At 42.9% G+C, this 20,113-nt stretch overlaps 1 protein-coding gene and 1 long non-coding RNA gene across 2 annotated transcripts; one reads left to right on the plus strand and one right to left on the minus strand.

Moving 5' to 3' along the window:
- Positions 1-901: 901 nt before the first annotated feature.
- On the minus strand, positions 902-2,679 carry MYF6 (myogenic factor 6). The gene is made up of 3 exons (XM_061454678.1): positions 1,963-2,679; positions 1,669-1,759; positions 902-1,461 (listed from the first exon to the last, which is right to left on the minus strand). Exons 1-3 carry the CDS (start codon positions 2,476-2,478, stop codon positions 1,343-1,345), a joined length of 726 nt encoding a protein of 241 aa, XP_061310662.1. The 5' UTR covers positions 2,479-2,679; the 3' UTR covers positions 902-1,342.
- Positions 1,585-9,319, plus strand: LOC133269944 (uncharacterized). Its single transcript, XR_009743618.1, has 4 exons — positions 1,585-1,657; positions 4,494-4,583; positions 8,619-8,741; positions 9,230-9,319. It is a non-coding gene; the product is annotated as an uncharacterized LOC133269944 (long non-coding RNA).
- The last annotated feature ends 10,794 nt before the right edge of the window (positions 9,320-20,113 follow it).

Raw genomic sequence — 20,113 nt, forward strand, 5'->3', positions numbered from 1 at the left:
CAGCTCCGTTCCACAGTCCTCAGAGAGGCTGGGGGTTTTACATCACTGAGTGAAAGGCTTCATCTGTTGTAACCCTCCCCAACCCCCTTTTCGGCCGCTTAACTCTTTCCTCCCGGAGGGACCCCGCTCCCCTCTCCCTCAGGCTCAAGAAGCCAAGGGGAGTTTCCTTGCCCGACAAGAAACCGCGGCCCCCAGCTCCCGAGGGAGCGGGCTCCTGTCTCTGCCTTCTGCCGCCCCGTTAGGGCAGTGGGCCCAGCAGTGTTGCCGCAGACAAGACCTGGCTTCAAGTGCCGAGAGGAAAAGGCGAGAGGCGCTGAGCCTTTCTGTTCTCAAGGACCGGGGGGGTCCTTGCGCTGCCACCTTCCAGGCTCATCCACCATGTGCAGGACAAGGCCGCAGAAGGTCCCTGCCTGCCTAGCTAAGTAAGCGGTACCACCGGGCATTTTAGGTGAGCAATAACGCTTTTCCGGGGAGGGGGGAGTCCGCTGCGAAGCACAGCGAGGGCACGGGCTGCGGCACCCCGCCTTGCCCGGACGCTGCCCCGGGAGAGGGTCGGTAACACCGCCGGTGGGACCCCAGCTAAGGAGAGACGCGTCTTGGAGGCGAAAACGGAGAAGAAAGGCGTCCAGCCGGATGGGTCATGTCCCGGCAGTACCCGTCTGACTCCCCGGGGCTCGATGTCGCTGAAGCCGGTGGCGGGTTTTAACTCCGGGATCGCGTTATTACTGAATTACCGGGAGGTGGAAGGGGGGGAGGAGAAACACTGTAACACAAAGAGCTTTATTTTACAATACAAGAAATATGTCTGTTCTTATATACAATATCACATTCCACAATTTAAATATTTGTTAGGTTTACAAAAAAAAAAAAAAAGAAAAGAAAACAAACCCCCAAAAAAACAACAAGACAGCACTGAAATTATTTACAGGAACGAAACGAGGCGGGATCTCTTTTAAATACGATTAACGCGAAATGCAACCAACAGCTTCCCTCAGACAGGAATGAACTTTCCGGTGAGCCTCAGACAAAGCGGATCACCGGTACACAGGTAAGTATCTTAAATTAAAAAAAAAAAAAAAAAAAGACAATAAAGACGAAATAAAGGTGGGATGGTCTATGCAACACGTTTAAAGAAAACAAAACTCAGGGTGGGGGTAAAAGGGGGGAAAGTCTGGCTCGGGTCAGGGAGAGCCATTTTTTTTCTCTGGGATAGGTGTACCCTCACTCGGCCTTAACGAGGTCACTGCCTGGGCTTTCCACTGCCTTAATTTGCTTCGTTACTTAGTTTAGAGGGGAGGGGTGGGGGCTCCATCTCCGCTAAATACTACCAAGGTAACCGGGTTTATTTCTCCACCACTTCTTCAGGGCTGGGCAGTTTGGGCTCGTCGGAAGAAATACTGTCCACAATGGAAGAGAGGCAGCGGAGGCTGCTGGAGGCCGACGACTCGACGACGGAGCCTCCTGCTCAACGAGAGAAAAGGGATTAAAGAGCAAAAACGTTCGTCTTCGCCGGGCCTGCGGCGCGGGGCTCACGGCAGGCGGGAGGTGAGACACCGGCCGTTGGGAACAACGATCGTTAGGGCAAAGGGAAAGACGCGCGGCAGCGACGGGTGAGCACGGCCCGGAGGCGGAGGGGTACTGAGGGGCAGGGGCCGCGGTGCGAGTTACCTTCCTTGGTGCTGACTCCGAGGGCTCGGGAATGGTCAGAAACGCTTTGCCAGTCGGAGGTGCAGGTGCTCAGGAAGTCTGAACTGGGGACCTGCGGCACACAGGCGGGCGGCTATGAGCAAGGCGGCCCGCCGCTCTCCGGGCCGGGCCGGCTGCCCTTCGCGGCCCCAAGGAACCCGCACGTCCCGCGACAGCCGCAGGGGCCGCGCAGAGGCGGAGGAGGGGTGGGGACGGGCGCGGCGGGTTGGCAGCTGGAGGCCGGGGCGGCGGAAGGAATCGGGCGGCAGTGCTTACATTTCCCTGCTTGGGGCTGAAGCTGAAAGGGTCTCCCCCGATCTCTTGCATTTTCTCCTGCTGATCCAGCCTGTGCAAGAGGTCCTGCAGCCTCTCGATGTAGCTGATGGCGCTCCTCAGGATCTCCACCTTGGGCAGCCTCTGGTTGGGATTCGCCACAGTCCGCCTTTTCAGAGCCTCGAAGGCTTCGTTGATCTTCTTAAGTCGCCTCCTCTCCCGCAGCGTGGCTGCTTTCCGTCTGTCCGTGGGGGCCGACTTTCTCTTGCAAGTTTTACAAGCCCAGATCAAACACTGGCCGGGGAAGTGAGGGGGTTGTAGTCCCGGGGGTGCCAGCACATGCTCCTCTCCGCTGCTGTCACTGCCGGCCTCTGGCGGCATTTGGTCCTGACAGGGGGACAAGGTGCCGTCGCTGCCTGGGTACAGCGGGGATCCCTCGGCCATCTCCAGCTGCTGCAGGGCTCCATTCTCCCCGTCTAAGAAGAAGAAATAGGAGCCAGTTTCAAAAAGGTCCATCATGCTGTCCCTCGGCCTCTCTGCCGGCTTGAGTTGGGTGGCAGGCTCAAAAACACCCCGAGGAACAACCCAGATGGAATTTAATTAGTGCAGTGACATAAGTCCCCCTGCTTTATATAGGAGCTGCTGAAACCCTATCCAACTTTTAGCTGTCGCGGTGTATCACCCTCCAAAACTGATTCCAGCCAGTCTCCTGGGCGCTGTCCTGAGAACATCTCCTATTTAGAAGGACGAGTGGGGGGGCACGGGTAGAGCAAGGCAAATTAAAATAAAAAGGTAAAACAATCGGAAAAGAAGAATACAACCCAGCTCCTGTCCCCACTCCCCGGAATCCTGTGAGTGTGCTTGGGGTCAAGCAAAGGGACCTGAGGTGGGGGCTTGGGGGCTGCGGCTGCCCCCTTGCAGTCCCGGTCCCTGCTGACAAGCCCGCGGGGCATGGCCAGGAGACAAAGGCGCGGGGCTTCAGAGGAAGCTCTCCCCCAGCCCACCCCACCCAGCACACGCCGCAACTCACCCTTGGTGCCCCAGCGCTGACTATAAATCTATAAGGAGTGATTTCAAAGGCAGCCATCGCTCTCTAAATAGGTTAATATTTTCAGAAGAAGCCAGAAGCCCCTGTTATTGCACCACCCCTCCCCCACACCTTGAAACATGCCATTCCTGTGACCCAAGTCACCCGGGCCAGCCCAAGGTTAGGAGCCAAGCTCACTGTCCACACACAGGGGGAAGGTTGCCAAGGCAGAACCTTGCTGCTGTGCTGAAGCACCCATGGTTATTGCACCTCGGCTTTGTCTTTTAATATGAACTTTCCCACATCTCTCATGAGGTGTGATGGGAGTGATTCCAGGTGACTAGGTTACAGTCTGACTGCCTCTGTCCTTGATGGTGGTCAGGGCAAGAAAAGCCCAGGCATATGGTGTAACTGCAGTTTAATCCCTCGGGCCTGGCAAGGCATGTAGAGCTTCCTAGCCCCTGAAACTAAAACCAGAGCTCACGGTCACTCTCTGTTAGTGTATACTGTAATGCCACATCATGTCTGGGCTTCCCTTGCATCAAGAAAGAGAGGGTATGGGAAAACGCCCTGTTTGCCTCTTTCCCTCCACTGTCTTGTGTTCATTAAATCCCACGTAATTTCTCTCTGCTTACGTAAATATATATGTGTATATATGCATACGTATGTGTGCATCTCTATGGATGCATATGTATGTGTATTTATGTGGATAAACAAGTGTATTTCTGTGTGTGTATAAACACATGTATATGTATGTACAGATACATATCTGTATGCTTCATAGAAACTCTAATACATGAAGAGTGGATGAAGCCCCTGGAATACCACAATATCTCTCAAATGTAGCTTCTAACTTCATCCTTTCAGTTCTTTCAGAACTGTTTCATTTTTGTTTATTTCTCAAAAGCTACTTTGGAATTGATCATTGACTTGACTGTTTCTCCAAAACTGATTGCAAAGCAATATTTCAGAGTACAAACATTTCAAAGAGTAGCTGTGATTTTGTTTTGCCCAAATCAGTGTTGTTAACATTCACCTTGTTTCTGCTTTAATGAGGCAGAAAAATACCCAGTTTTGGATGAGACAGAGAAATTCAGACTGTCCTCAGCAAAACTATTTTTGATATTAATATTCTAGCACTGAGGGTTTTTTCTTCTCAGATTAAAGAAGTTAAGGAGCTGAATGTAAGATACAGTTTCCCAGTTTCCATGTTCTGCAACTTGCTCTCTGTTTGACCAGTAACTTCATTTCCATGTGATTTAGTTTTCTGTCTTTAAAAAGAGGTATAATGTTGACCTGTCCTTTGTGTTTCTCAATTAATTTGCTGACTATCCAGGGAGGAGCCACCGCTTGGCACTGCATGCTTTGTAGTCCCACAGGGATGTTTGTCCCATACCATTAGTGATAGTAGTAGTAATAATAATAATAATAAAGGAAAAATTGTAATCTGATTACTTTAAACATTTTCACATTTACTACAGTAATTTTTTTTCCTTTTAATCTTTAGTTTCTTCACTATTGCTCTGGTAGTGTTTGGAACAAGGCCAGAAACAAGATCACTCTACTGGTAAAGTGCACAAATGAAAACTTGGTTTCAGTGAGAAATCTCATTGCCAAGTTGTTGTCTGTTCAAGAGTTTTAATTGAACTTAAGGAGTTGGGAAGCTGGAAGTTTAGGACCCAGATGCTCCTTAACTGCTGTCAGCAGTCTGGGTTTTTTAACAGGAAACCAAGTAAGTTCTTTCTTTCCAGCACTTAGTGCTAGAGTAAACAGGTTTGGTTCCTCACAGTAACATGGACATAGCATAATTAGGCCTTTATGGAGCAAAACTTCTATTAACTGCAACTGGATTTTAATTTGGATGAAGTCAGCCAGTTTCCCCATCACATAAGCAGCTTGAGTTTTGCTATTGCCTTCACACCGCATCTCCCATTGCAATTCCTTGGTGAACACAACACAGCTAGCAAACAACCCCAGAATATTTGAACAGAATGTCCTCGGTGATGTTCTCCGTTACAAAAGGGGATCAAGTGGATGAGTCAAAAGTTGGTGCTGGTCTTTTTTCTCTTCATGCCTTGCATTGCAGATCATGTTAGATATAAGCACAAAGACATAAGAGGAAGTAAAAGAACATGAATAAGAACAACTGGACATAGAATTGGAAGGAGAATCACTGCTGAACTCAACCTGTAACTTCAGTTGGCTTGATAGCCCCTTACAGCAAAACTCACTGTCAATCTGTGAAGCCTGTTCTTTATTCAGTTGTGACTGCTTCCACCAGAATACTGTGCTACTCTACTAAAGATGTACTCTCAGAATATCTACACAAGTAAAATATGAGGTGTACTGTATTTCACTGGTTAAAAGGTCTGTTATCCTACCAAAGAGGTATTTCAGTAAGTCAGCAAGTGGTAAATTCAGTAAGTGTTCAGGATGACCCAAATCCAAGCATTTTAATTAGTCACAGCTGATCTCCAGAACTTTGATCCTTCCAAATGCACTTTGCCACATAAACCTTTCTGGATAATTGTGGTTGAATAATGAGCCTGGAAATGCCCGGGTCACTCTTAACACCTTATGATTTATGCATAAGTTCAATCCAGAATTACAGAGAAATATTTTGTCATCTAGAACCCACGTAACACTGCACACCACTCCAAATACCTTTTTTTTTCTCCTTCACTCTCATCAAGATCCTTCTAGCTGCATCTCTTTTACACTTCTCTGCAGCGGCATCATTAATCACTAGGGATCAGGCGTATCCCCTCCTATGTGGCACCTAGGTGAAGATGACGTTTTCATCCTGTCTTTGTTGTTGCCCTGTTCTATGGTACAGTGCCCCCCTTGATTTCAGAGATGTTTAGATACCTGACTTCCAGGTAATGATTCTTACGTTGCTTCTTGCAGATTGATGAAGTGCAGGTTAGCAGCATAAGCCCAGGTTTGGGCATGGTGTGGTTCTCGGAGTCTGTTTGCACTCCAGATATCGAAATCTTTCTGTTCACATCCTCATTCTTCTTTTCCTTTAACACTCACATTCAACAGCATCTTTCTTAGCAGAAACTTGCCCTTTCAACTTATTTTACTGTTAATGCACAATGCTCTTCTTCTGCCTTTATTTCTTTTTCAAACAGTTCATATTCTCCAAACTTGGTTTTCACCAAGTTTCTGAAATCCCTCTAACATTTGACTTGGTATCTTCTACTGATATTTCTAACACATACTTATTTTTTTCCCAAGGCAAGTAACACCTTCTTTTAAAATTCTATCATTTTTAATCTAATTTCTCTTATTATAGTATCTAGGCAGCCACTTAGAGTACCTCTTTGCCACAGAAGAAGTTTAGGCTCTTACTCCTGTCCTGTTTTCTCCCAGTTTGAGTTCACATGGAATACCTTCTCACCTGAGTTTGATAGTGCATTCATGTAGGGGTAGGTGACATGTCTGGGGATGTGTGTTAACGCCTGTGTTTTGCTGTCACTTGTAACCTGTACGTTGCATAGTTGGGACACCAGTTTAAGCTATTAGAGAGTTAATTGCCATTCCTCCTGAAGTGTCGCAAGGTGCACTGAAATACTCAGGATGCATTTACTTTCTCATTTTAATTTGCCAGGAGCGCCCTTGTGGAGCAGATCTCTGAATAGCCCCACTTACTGCACTCTCAATACTCTGTACAGGGTGTTGTCAGTGTGTTGTCTGGGTTCTGTTCAGGAGACACTAAATTGGAAGGCAACCTGAAATGTGAAGTGGATGCTGGGTCTTCAGCACCACCAGTTTCTACAGCTCTGCTCCTGATGCACTTGTATTATCTGCTAATGTGTTCATAGTCACAATTCATTGGGAAGAACTAGAGAAAACATCAACATGTTGCTGCATTAGAGATTTGCTGCTGAAAGAGTATATCTGAAAGAGTATATCATGACAAGGACTGCAAAACTAAGAAGGTTGAGACACTTAATCTCTCAGAAGGAAATTTTAAACAGATGGAAAGGATTGAGATATCTTTATTTTTTAAAGATGTTTGAAGTAGCCGAGAGATGTGGAACTGTAAGGGGAAAGCTGGTGCACAAAAGATAGGTAGTCTGGTAAAGAACATGTATCTATCCCCAAATCTACATCTTATTACAGAAATGTTTGGTGAGCAAAGATTAGAAATTTTCCATGAGTTTTCTTGAAAGCCTGGGCAGTGGAGGGGACCAGAATTTCTTATGCTGACAATGATGTATGGGAAATTTATGCAAAAGAACTTTACTGACATTCATGGAAGTATAATTGCTGCTACTGGAAGCGAGCATATAGAATTTCATGGCTTGTGGTACGCAGGAGCACCTCTTAGCTGAACTTTGTTATCTCTTCTTGCCTTAAAATACCTGAATTTCACAGAGGTCTGCAAGGGTAACACAGACCATCTTTAATTCTTGATTTTCATTTATGTGTGTTGTTAGACTATCAGCTGACCTTTACTTACCTAGACTCTTACTTGACCTTATTCAAATCTGCTTGTCCAAGGAAATGATACTATTTGCATATCCCCATTGCTCCATGCACTCTCACAGGAGATTTAGGAACTGACTAGAGGAAGCGTGTGTTCTGTACATGCCAGTCCTTGTGTGTAAGTGTGTGCCATTTCAGAGAATTTAAAAGCATGTGGGAGCAACCACCCCTCAAAATGCAAGTGAGGTAGTGAATGGTGTATATGCTCCAGCGGTGGGAAGCCAGAAAGATAGAAACCTGGAAAAGAAACTTTGTATAATTTTTATGGTCTTTGTAGGAGAATATTTAAAAATTCTTATTCACAGAGACCTTGGCTATATAGCTGTTCCAAATTATTGCTGTTTTCCTTTGATTGGATATGGACTTTAGTGTTCATATCGGTTACGGTCCTGTTAGTATCTGAGAGGTGCAACCTTGCTAACTAAACAGACTTCTCTAGTTCAACATAGTAAGGTAGGATTTCATTACAGCTCTCATGTTGGGCAGTTATGAGACACAGTTCTAAATGGCAGATGCTTTAATGCCTGTGTCAGGGTCTACAGTGACAAATAGTCACCACTGCACAAACACATTTATTTTACTACAAGACATTTTCCTGGGGAGGAGGGAGTGCCAGTTAGAAGCCAGAGGCCCCTTGCGCTGTTGCTGGCTGAGATGAGCATTTTCCATGGTTCTATCTGCAAGGAGGCATTCCTTAGTAATAGTAATAATGCTAGATGTCTTCTGCTTGTGATTAGGCAAAAAATGGGGGGCATGGAATGTGGCACAAGTACAAGACACGTCATGTGCTATACAATCATATTTTTGCCATTCACATTTTTTGTAATTACATGAAAGGCCATTTTACAGTCATATACTTATTTGTCTGTTTACACTACAACCTATTGGAGGCATAGAGTGCATTTTCACACTATGTAGTTTTAGACCATAATGACTGTGATATCGAAACCTAATCTCAGTCAAAATGCTACTACTAAATGAAATAGATATTCATTTTAATTCTGCAAAAAGAAATTAGGGAGGAAAGGGTGTGGAGAGATAGTTTCTGGATCCAGCACTCAGGCTAATCACACCTCTAATGCCTGTGGACAGAAAAAGCTTAGTGCTCAGACTGTGGAATTACAGCTTACTTTTCTAGGGCTCACAAGGGATTTTTGCACAGCCGTGGATCTTCATGGAAAATTGGGATGATGGTGGCTTGGAAGTGGAAGCTGTGAAGATACAGTGAAGGTAATGGATGTAGTCAACTCCCTCCTCAGCAGTAAAATAGGAATTATTTAAAACAGCACAACACAACTTCTGAAATGATTATTGTGAATGATCTCTTTTTATACATAAATTGTATTCAGCTGTTTCATCATCCATGGCAAACATTCTTTTGCTTTCCTGGTGTTAGCTCTCTGACATATGGGCATGCCAGTGTAATGAGCCGTTTGATTGCAGGTACATAGCATTGGATGGTTAAGATAAAGTTAATAAGCTATAGTCAAATGCAGGCATTACTTGGCCTTGACTTATTTCCTGGTGCTGCATTAATTTAGTTCTCAATTATTCCATGCACATGTGGATTTAAAATGCAGAAACAATTGAAATGGGAATCTCTTGAGATATTACTGTTGCCAAAATGTAACTACAATATTGGAAGTAATGCAGTCATGTCATAGCCCTATAGAATTCTCTGTTCTTCATGAGATGTAAAGTATTTGCTCTATTGTCTGTAATTTCAAAATTTGTGCATTTTATTTTCAGTATTCTTCTGCCTTTATGGATACTGATTCAGCTCATCATTTTGAAGAAGTGTTGGTTTCACCATATTTGTCTTTTGTGCGTCTTACATGACTTGTACTTCAAGGTTTTGTTCACCGTGTGTCAACATTGCCTTTTGTGTTCCACATCCTACACTTCCCTTAATTGAGCACATAGAGCTGGTGTCATATATTTTGATAAGACTTGCTTGAGACTCTTTGGGTGCCATCAGTCTTTTACAGTATATGGTAAACACAGAATGTTGGTTTTGCTGTCCTGTCACATTTTCTGTTTTAGCAGAGCTTATTGCTATGTCCTATGTGTTGTCCTTAAGTTCTTCCTTAGGTAAAATGATTAGCTTTACTGAGACAGTCTTAGCTTTAAAAATCGTCTATATAGTATCTCTATTTCTGTAAATATGTTCTGACTGATTTCATAGAATCATAGAATAGTTAGGGTTGGAAAAGACCTTAAGATCACCTAGTTCCAACACCCCTGCCATGGACAGGGACACCTCACGCTAAACCACGTCACCCAAGGTTCTGTCCAACCTGGCCTTGAACTCCGCCAGGGATGGAGCATTCACAACCTCCCTGGGCAACCCATTCCAGTGCCTCACCACCCTCACAGTAAAGAACTCCTTCCTTACATCCAGTCTGTACTTTCCCTAAGTTTGAACCTGTTACCCCTTGTACCATCACTACAGTCCCTAATGAAGAGTCCATCCCCAACATCCCTATAGGCCCCCTTCAGATACTGGAAGGCTGCTATGAGGTCTCCACACAGCCTTCTCTTCTCCAGGCTGAACAGCCCCAACTTCCTCAGCCTGTCTTCATACGGGAGGGGCTCCAGTCCCCTGATCATCCTCATGGCCCTTCTCTGGACTTGTTCCAACAGTTCCATGTCCTTTTTATGTTGAGGACACCAGAACTGCACACAATACTCCAAGTGAGGTCTCAGGAGAGCAGGGTAGAGGGGCAGGATCACCTCCTTTGACCTGCTGGTCACAATCCTTTTGATGCATCCCAGGATACAGTTGGCTTTCTGGGCTGCAAGCGCACACTGAAGCCGGCTCATGTTCATTTTATCATCAACCAACACCCCCAAGTCTTTCTCCTCAGGGCTGCTCTGAATCTCTTCTCTGCCCAACCTGTAGCTGTGCCTGGGATTGCTCTGACCCAGGTGTAGGACCTTGCACTTGGCATGGTTAAGCTTCATGAGGTTGGCATCAGCCCACCTCACAAGCGTGTCAAGGTCCCTCTGGATGGCATTCCTTCCCTCCAGCGTATCAACCGAACCACACAGCTTGGTGTCATCGGCAAACTTGCTGAGGGCGCACTCAATCCCACTGTCCATGTCAGTGACAAAGATGTTGAACAAGACTGGTCCCAACATCAATCCCTGAGGGACACCACTCGTTACTGGTCTCCAGCCGGACATTGAGCCATTGACCACAACTCTTTGTGTGTGGCCATCCAGCCAGTTCTTTATCCACCGAGTGCTCCATCCATCAAATTGATGTCTCTCCAATTTAGAGACAAGGATGTCATGTGAGACGGTGTTGAACACTTTACACGTGTCCAGGTAGATGACGTCAACTGCTCTACCCCTGTCCATCAGTTCTGTAGCCCCATCACAGAAGGCCACCAAATTGGTCAGGCAGGACTTCCCCTTAGTGAAGCCAGGCTGGCTGTCACCAAGCACCTTGTTGATTTTCATGTGCCTTAGCATGCCTTCCAGGAGAATCTGCTCCAAGATTTTGCCAGGCACAGAGGTGAGACTGACTGGTCTGTAATTCCCCGGGTCATCCATTTTCCCCTTCTTGAAAATGGGGGTTCTATTTCCCTTTTTCCAGTCATCGGGAACTTCACCTGACTGCCATGATCTCTCAAATATGATGGCCAGTGGCTTAGCAACTTCATTCCCCAACTCCTTCAGGACCCACGGATGGATTTCATCAGGTCCCATGGACTTGTGCACATTCAGATTTTTAGGATGGTCTCGAACCAGTTCCTCTCCTACAGTGGGTGTAAGGTCTTCATTCTCACAGTCCCTGTATCTGCCTTCCAAGACTTGGGTGGTTTGGTCAGAGCCTTTTCCAGTGAAGACTGAGACAAATAAGTCATTCAGAACCTCAGCCTTCTCCAAATCCTGTGTAGCCAGTTCTCCTGATAGCTTCCAGAGTGGGCTCACATTGTCCTTTCCTGTTATCTTTCACATCCCTAGCCAAGTTTAATTCTAACTGGGACTTAGCTTTCCTCATCTGGTCCCTAGCTTCCCAGACAAAATGTATTTGAATGTAATGTTCACAATGTGTACTTTGGGTAGTCTAATATATGACTATTCCCTTTCTAAGTCCTTTCTGTGTGTGATTTTTCACAGATCTTTTGATTTCTGTAATCCATAATCGTTGGGTTTTACTGGGCTTTAATAATAATAAAAAAGTTTTGTATGTTCATTTTTAATATTTCCTATTTTGTCCCTCTCTTTTTGCATTATAGCAAGAAAAAGAATGTTTTCACAGGTTTACCTTTCTTTATCCCTTAAGAATACAGTGATCTTCAAATAATTTCATTATTTTGCCTGACTTCCTTGTACCATCTCCACTTGGGTTGGACTGGTACACCAAATAGCAGTTGGTGCATTTTGAAGCCCTTTTGCGTCACTTACAGTCTCCTGCATCTGCTGGCTCCTTATCATTGAAAGACAAATGTACTTCTATCCCTTCCTCATGATGACCTAGTCACCTGTCTATCTGGAAGATACCTCAAAAGTCCTTAAAGGTTTATCTCCCATCAAATACAGGGATGAAGTGCTGAAGGTGCCACACTGCTGTCCACCAAATCTGTCATCTGTATTTTTTGTGAAAGGTGAATGTCAGATGCTTCAGTGGCAGATACAGGATGCTCTGAAGAGTATTCAACAGAGAAGTTTCTTCCTAATCCCTTCAGTTACACTGGTGTGAGCCCTCAAACATGACAGCCTGTGTCACCTTTGGACTTAAAAAAACAATTCTGTGTAGTGCATCTGGGACTAAAGAAAATGTTAATGCAGAATCCCCAGGTATCTTACCTGCATGTGCTTTCAAAAGGAAGATAGCTGCTACTTTTGGAAAGCAGAAACCATTGAGATAAAGTCTTCCAGAAAGAACTTTGCACTGTATTAAATAGCAAGAATGACCTTGAATCCAGCGTATATTGTATCATGTTGTTACTGGAACCTGTTGAACAGCTGCAGAACTGTTTCAGGCTGTGAAGGTCATTCTGGTATTCAGCTGTGTGTCATTTAAGGTACGTGTTTGTAAACAAGGTTGGTTACCTGTGATCTGTCAATGCTAGAAGTACAGCAGTCTGTATCATACTCCTTTACCTCTATGTTCTGTTCAGTTAATGTATTTTCACTTAATAACTTCTGTGTGTTTATACACTGAGATTTCACTTGCTTCGAGATTCCTGAAGGCTCAAAAATGTGTTCTTTAAAGTACACTGAGATCTAGGTGTTGTAACATGGTCTCCTGTATGTGCCACTCTTCTTCCCTGCGCAGTTCATCTGGCACATAAGACACAAGACAGGAATGAAAAGGGGATAGCATTTAGAAATTCTGCATGACAAAATAGGTCTTTCCCTTTTCTTTTTAGCCAGATTTCATAAAAGCATGCTCAAAGAATGCCTCTATTTCGTTTTTCATCAGACGCCTCTGCAGAACATTTCAGGCTGAAAGACTGCCAGATGCCCTCTCTGCCTGCTAAAATAACAAAAAATAAGGCTTCAGTTGAGCTGCTGTAAGTGCCTGGGTTCTTGAGGAAAGTGTACTAAAATTATGTTTTCTGGGAAATAATTGGACAATTAAACATTAAGGAAAAGTTTAGGAGAACAAACACCACCTATTCTGATTAGATATGAATCTCTGGAAGAGCACTTTTAAATCTGTGTTCTGAATCTGGTAACTGGACAGCATATAGCTATGTTTAGACTTAGAGAAAATAGCCAGAAAATATTTTTGTTGTGAAGTGTGAAACAGCTGGCTTATAACAGAATCTGTTGACCTGCAGAGTCATTATTTGTAAACAACATTTATGTATCAGAGCAGCCTAATAGAAACGTTTGGCTGGTGCGCTAAGCTTTGCAATTACTTTGAAGGATTATTGATTAACTATAATAACAGAAAAAATAGAACAGACTATATCTATCTGTATCTCTATATCATCTATATCTATGTATATCTTTCTATATCTAGCTATATCATCTATAGCTATAGCTATAGATAGCTATATCTATATCATCTATATCATCTATATCATCTCTATCTCTATATATCTATATCTCTCTATATCTGTATATATCTATCTGTATGTATATATCTATGTCTTTGTATCTGTCTGTATAGCTATAGCTATATCATCTATATGTAGCTCTATATCTATATCTATACCTCTGTGTCTGTATGTCTATACCTGTATCTCTGTCACCTCTGTCTTGATTGAATAGCTCTATCTTTAGATCTATCTCTGTGTCTGTCTCTGTCTGTGTCTCTGTCTGTGTAGACTATATCTCTGTATTTATAAATATACGTCTACATTTATATCTTTATCTGTATCTATACCTATCTCTATCTGTCTATCTGTCTATTTATCTATCTATGTTTTGTCTTGTCTCAGCTGATGCTAGGCCTGAGTATTTAATGGAACAAGGAGTTATTGAATAATCACAGAATTGGCACCATGGTTACAAATTGTATTATCCATTATGCTGGCTGAAAGGTAGTGGATGAGCACACTGAAGCAGCATTAATGCCTTATGGCTGCTTATATTTAGCTGTCTTTCCAGGCAGAGGATTTGACTTTGAAGAAGTTGGTTTTACGCAGGTAGCAGCAACAGCTTATAAACGGTAAAGAGCCTGCAGATATTCAGATTATCACCTTTCACTGGGGTGAAATTCTCAGTCAAGTCTCTGGTGCTTTCTCAGTCAAGCATCTCAGATGTGACATTTCCGTGGTTCCAGAAATTTTGTAGCACTGCACATAAACTATTTTCTAGAATTCCAGCTGTTCAGTACTGAGAGTATGTCCTGAGCTGGGTTCAATTAACAGTGAACTTGCTTAGTGTTTTGGGGAAGTTTTAAGCTTCTCACAAAGTCATGTATCTGAAGTAAGAGGAGAAAACATGAGACTGGAAAAGAGCAATGTCACTTTCTTCAGTTGTATAACATTTTCTGGCAGACGATAAATGTGTGCTCACAGTGTCCCCGAATGGAAATTCAAGCAAGAATTGAATTATCAATAGAGAAACTGCTCGAAGTGATCAAACAATTTTTCCTCACCAACAGGAGCTGTCTAATAACAAAGACATTGTAACTCTGTTTTTATTTCTGAATAAAGTCACTCAGTCATCTTAGTTACACACAGCACATTCAAGAACCTTATGCATACATGCACAGACCAGCAGTCATGCCCGTTAACTCAAACTGACACCAGTATACACAGTTATAAATAAGACTGAAGTTAGTCAGACTGCTTGATGTGACTTTTCAAGAGCCCAAAAATTTCCAAGTAAGCCATGATCTAGGATTTTCTTATTAACTGTACCAGGCCCGTGCAAGGAATTAGCTTTCTGATTGTCATAGCTTTTGTTTTGAAATGACTTGGGATTATTTTTGTCACAAATGGCTGAGGTAATAGCATGAATTCTTCATCATTTGCTTGCAACTGGGAAGTATCAGACAACAGAATTGTAGACTCATAGAATTGATTTGTGTCTGATGAGTCCAAGTTATACCAACAGCTTTTTCAGCTGAGTTGTCATTTCACGCTGCTGATCTCAAGAAGCAGACATGCCAAACTATGGTGAAGATAGCATGAAAGGCACTACAGATACTCTTGGAAGAGATTGCATGCTGGGATTTGTCAAGTTCTCATTGTCCTCCATAGCACTCCTTGTCCAGTTTACTAGCATCAGTTCAGCAAGATTGCATCTTAGTTTAGATCTTTATGATCTTAACTCTGTCATTCCTGAGGCAATGCAGTACTAGCAGGAACAGATTGGATTGATCTCAGCCATCCTTACTTTACTTTCTAGCGTAAGAATTCACATGTGATAGAAACTATTGAGCTGAACCAAATGACTTCCTTCAACAATTACCAGAGTCATCAGACCTGCCTTATATAGGAAGTCTATGCCCATCATTCACACCCTTACTCTTCAACACAGTAAGCTTACAGAAGTAGTTAATGGATCAGTGTAACTGCCTCTTCCAACTTTTATTACAATAGAAAAACAAGTTTCATATAAGAAATATATGTCAGAAATTCCCTGCTGCGTCAGTTCATCCAGCAGAATATTCTGGCTATTTAGAAACTGGCCACTTCTGGTCATCCATTCCCTTTGTACTTCATTAATATGAGCAGCTGTCTAATCAGGGATGTTGTAGGGCACATCAGTACCTAGTTCTGTTAGTGTCTGTTTACAGACATGTTGAGTTTATCTAATCCCTTTTGGAGCACCCAGATAGTGTCTCACCTCCCAAAGTACTTTTTTTTGTAATAACTTACATCTGATTGATAGAACTCGCAGGAGCAGGTCCCAAAGGACAAGCCAGCAAAGGGAAACTTAGATAGATAATCCTTCTTAAACTAACCATGAGAAGGATCTCAGAGCCACCAAGAGACAGTAGGAAAAGTGTAGGTTAGCACATGCCAATGAGCAGTAATATCATCAAGAGCTGGGTCCCCACGGGACTTAGGTGCCTGTGCCCTGCTTCGGTGGCTAAATTCATAACATAGATTTCCAGGGCTTTCTGCAAAACCTTAGAGATGTCTGAAAAGTCTAAGTGCGATGTTTTATTCCAGTAAATTTCCAGAGGTACCTAAACATCATCTTGTGGATTTATGCAGAAATCCCTCACTACTGGCACAGCAGGTGTGTTATTTTTAACGTGCTTTTGCCTGGCAAATTGTCAGGACCTAGAAAGATGGACTCAGAACACACACACTAGATTGGACCTTGAACACAGCTTTGCCAGGGGTGTTTTCAGTAGCAGTTCAGGACTTACCAGAATGTCACTCTTCTTCATGAGACCGTAGGTACCTCTTCATGAAACTACAAGGTAAATGGCGATCCTGACAGAACAAGACCCTGAGTAACCTGATCAAAGTTCGAAATTGCCCTGGGCGAGATAACCTCTGGAGGTCCTTTCCAGCCTAAATTATCCTAATATTCTGGTCTAAAGCTGAAGCCCACATTTCCCCTACCAAGTACTGATCTCTTTCTTACTAAGCAAGCTGTGGCAGAGCATGTGCCATGAAGTGCTGGTGGTATTATAAAACCAGTGCTACTAAAACATTTTAGTATCACTCCCTTAGTGACATGGCTTAGTGGTTGTTTTCACAGTCTTGGGGTAACATTTGGACTTGATGATTTTAAAGGTCTTTTCCATCTAGTTGATTCTATGATTGTCTGATTCTGAGAGCAGTCAAGAGCAAAATAGGAAAGAAAAAAAGAAGACAGAACTAAGACTGGGAAAGGAAGGATAGCATAGATACATTAGGAGAGAGTCAGAAAGGCAAAGGAGAAAGCAAGAAATCACTGTCAAAAGACACAAAAGAAAGAAGACCCTCTCATTAAGTATTGCAATAGTAAGAGAACTAAGGGACCTTCAACAGAAAGCTATTAACAGATGATGTTGTGCTTAATGCCTCTGTCAATTCAAATTATGGTTAAAGGATGAAGTGCCTTTAGCTGGTTAGCTAAATTATTAGCGCTAATAACAAAAGGAGAAAGAGTCAGGACAGGAAAACCAACAGGTAAAACAATTAGATTAACTTATGTGTTAAAAATGTAAGTAAAACATTCTCTCTGTGTACTTAGAGAATCGGCTGAACTGATCTCAGTGACATTTCCTGATATCTTTGTGGGTTATGAGTGAGATTGCAGAAGAGTATAGATGGGCATATTCTTAAACCCAGGACAAGTAGGAAAGAGGGACTTGGAGATGAAATGTTCAACCCAAGATTCTGTGAAAATACTGGAAAGTGACACATTATTTGCGTGCACCTGTAAGAATACAAAGGGATGACTAACACCAACATGGAATACTCATATTCCCATTAAATTATCTTCAAGACTGTGCTGTGCCAAATCTGTTTATTGTCCTGACATAACAGAATAATTCTTGTGACTGTGGGATAAGCAGAAGTCACTTTCTTGATTTTAATGTTTTTTATAGTTTCACATGACATCCTTATATGAAGAATAGGAAAATGAAACTCCTATGGGTATTCAACTCCTTGGAAACTCATCAAAGGAGAACTCTCAGATGAGGGACTTCCCAGGGTTCTGCTCTGGGAACTCATATTTTAATTAATAACTTGGATGATTGAATAGAGAATATGGTCATCAAAAGTGCAGATATTACAGAGATGACATGAATTACCAGCTTGTTGGAAGGCATGCTTAGATTTCAAGCTGATTGCTACAAATCAGAACTCTGGTCTTTAGCAAGTTTCAGTTTGAAGAGGAGAAAGACACAAATGGGCATTTAGGTAAGCCAGATCACTGCAGAAATATGGACAGAGTAACTATGTAGGTGGCAATTCTACAAAAGAAAACTGATGGGTTACAGTGAATCATAGATGAACATATGCCGTGATGCTTAGAAAAGAACACCCACATGGCACTACGACTTGACAACTGGAAGGAGGTGCATGAGGTAGTCCTTTCATCCTGTTCTCAGCTGGCTGGTAAGACTTCAGCTGTAATCCTGGGCGTTTTCGGGCACTGAATCTCAAAACAGATACAGCTGTAACTTCGTCTGCTGCACAGAATGCTAACAAGAATGATGAGAGTCTTAGAGACATTGAGTAAACGTTGAATGGATGTGGTGTTAAAGAGAATAGGAAAGTTAAGAGAAAGTGCTGGCAGTGATTAAGAAAACAGTAACAATTGCTGCAAAGAGGAATAGAGTAAACCATTGCTGGTGATTATGTGGATAGAAAACAATATATGCAATTAGTTATAACAAGGCACAGTTAGGCAAGTTTCCTGATGGAAGGATTTAGTCTGGCTTAGCTGCAGAGCAGCAGCTATATAAACCTCTCCCAGGAGTCATGTAGCCTTCAAGCAAAGTATGACGGACTATGGGACTTGCTAAGATTCCTTTTTTTGCCTGATTTTGCTATGAACTCTGCTGTCATTGTTCCCTATTAAAAAGAACTTTGTTTGGGATAACTGAGGGGAATTAAGGGTGGAAAAAGAAAGGCAGTCTCAGTATGAGAGCTCTTGCAGGGAGGGAGAAGATCCAGCCAGGCTCCTGTAATTTTTTTAATGCTGTACCTGGCTGTTTGAACAGTTGCTTTCCAGATTCCATGTGAGAGCCTGCCCCCTTCAGGCTACAGCCCTTTCTGAATGAGTATCTGAACATTCTTGGAAGTGGCACTACTGGGGCAAGACAGAGCGTGCATGTGATTCCCTGGCAGCCTTAGCCGGGGGATCAGCATCTTTGCCTGAGATGTGACAAACAAGAATAAACAGATCCCTGTTGTGAATCAAGCAGAGGCTGAAAGTAAATCACTGTCTCCTATGTATTATTTGAGTGCTTAAAAGGGATTTTCTCCTAGGTTCTTTTTAGAAGGAGAAATCAGAATCGGCAATTCCAATCAAATTAGACAGTTAAATCATAATTGGATGAAGGTTCCCTAACAAGAGGGTGCAACAACCATATTGCTGTGTGGGTACGTGTACTTTGCCACTTTTTATCTGCATTGTCAGTCCCTGTTGTCTCCTAAGTTCCAGTCACAGTTTTTGAGGGAGCCTTTCTTAAATGGCTGTTTTTCTGCATGCTTTCAGTTTGGCATCTTACTTGTCAGATGAGGATTCTGCTCAATGGCAGGATGTCCAAGAATTAAGCACTGTAACATTTACATGTTCCTGAAATTCTCTAGCACAAGCCAACTCCTATTATGTCATTACTCCTTTCCTTTTTCTATACCTCTCTCTTTGACCTTCAGATAAAAAAATAAATAAATGAGTGAGAAAAAAAGGAGAACTTCACACACAGAAGAGCTCCATGGAATATGGAGTGGATTGTAATCTCTCTGGTGTGTATACTGAAAACTTCCTGCGCCCAAGAGCCACAAGTGTGCCTGCTATACAGACAAGAAGAAGGGCACATGTTTGGAAGGCTCGCCTGCAGGAGATGGATGGCATTGACTGCCCTGTGATCTCACTGCTCCATTGTGAAACAGGACAGGGCTGAGTGTCTGGGCTATTTTAGTGACGTTGGTCCTCAACAGCTTCTATTGACTTACTTCCTCCTGAAGTCAGGGGTTTGGATTACCCAGCAATGCCAGCAGACCCTCACTGCCAGTCACGGGATATTTCTTTGGCATGGAAACTGTTTGAATTGTATGTAAGCTGTGTGTAACACAAGGCTAGCCTCTGCTGAAATATACAGCCTAAAGTTATTTGTGCAGTCCTTCTCTATGCAGAACTACACACAAATTCTTCTACAGGATATACTATGTTGATCTCCTAAATGTGATTGAAAATATCCTATACAGAGCATAAAGAATGATTTAAAAATAGCAGTAGGAAATCTTGTTTCATTTGATTTGTAATCTCTTAGATATAAACCATAAGGGCTTCCTCACAGATTTGCTTCTTTGGAAAGATTAATTTCTAACCAAAGTTCACCAAAATACTGACTTGTGTTTGGAATTTCTTTCTCAGGAGAAAGGAAAACACATCATATGATGCTGAATATGAGTGGAATATAGTATTTCTTTGTATAATTAATATACTATTCTTCTCTCCTAAGTATTTTAATACACGCTGTGTCAGATATGTTGTTCACAATGGTTTTTGTTAAGTACAAGGTTCTTTTCATACAGATAT

The sequence above is a fragment of the Pezoporus flaviventris genome, unplaced genomic scaffold, assembly GCF_033815535.1.
Source record: "Pezoporus flaviventris isolate CSIRO_AGI_PZ_B2104156 unplaced genomic scaffold, CSIRO_AGI_Pfla_v1 ptg000016l, whole genome shotgun sequence".
Classification (NCBI taxonomy): domain Eukaryota; kingdom Metazoa; phylum Chordata; class Aves; order Psittaciformes; family Psittacidae; genus Pezoporus; species Pezoporus flaviventris.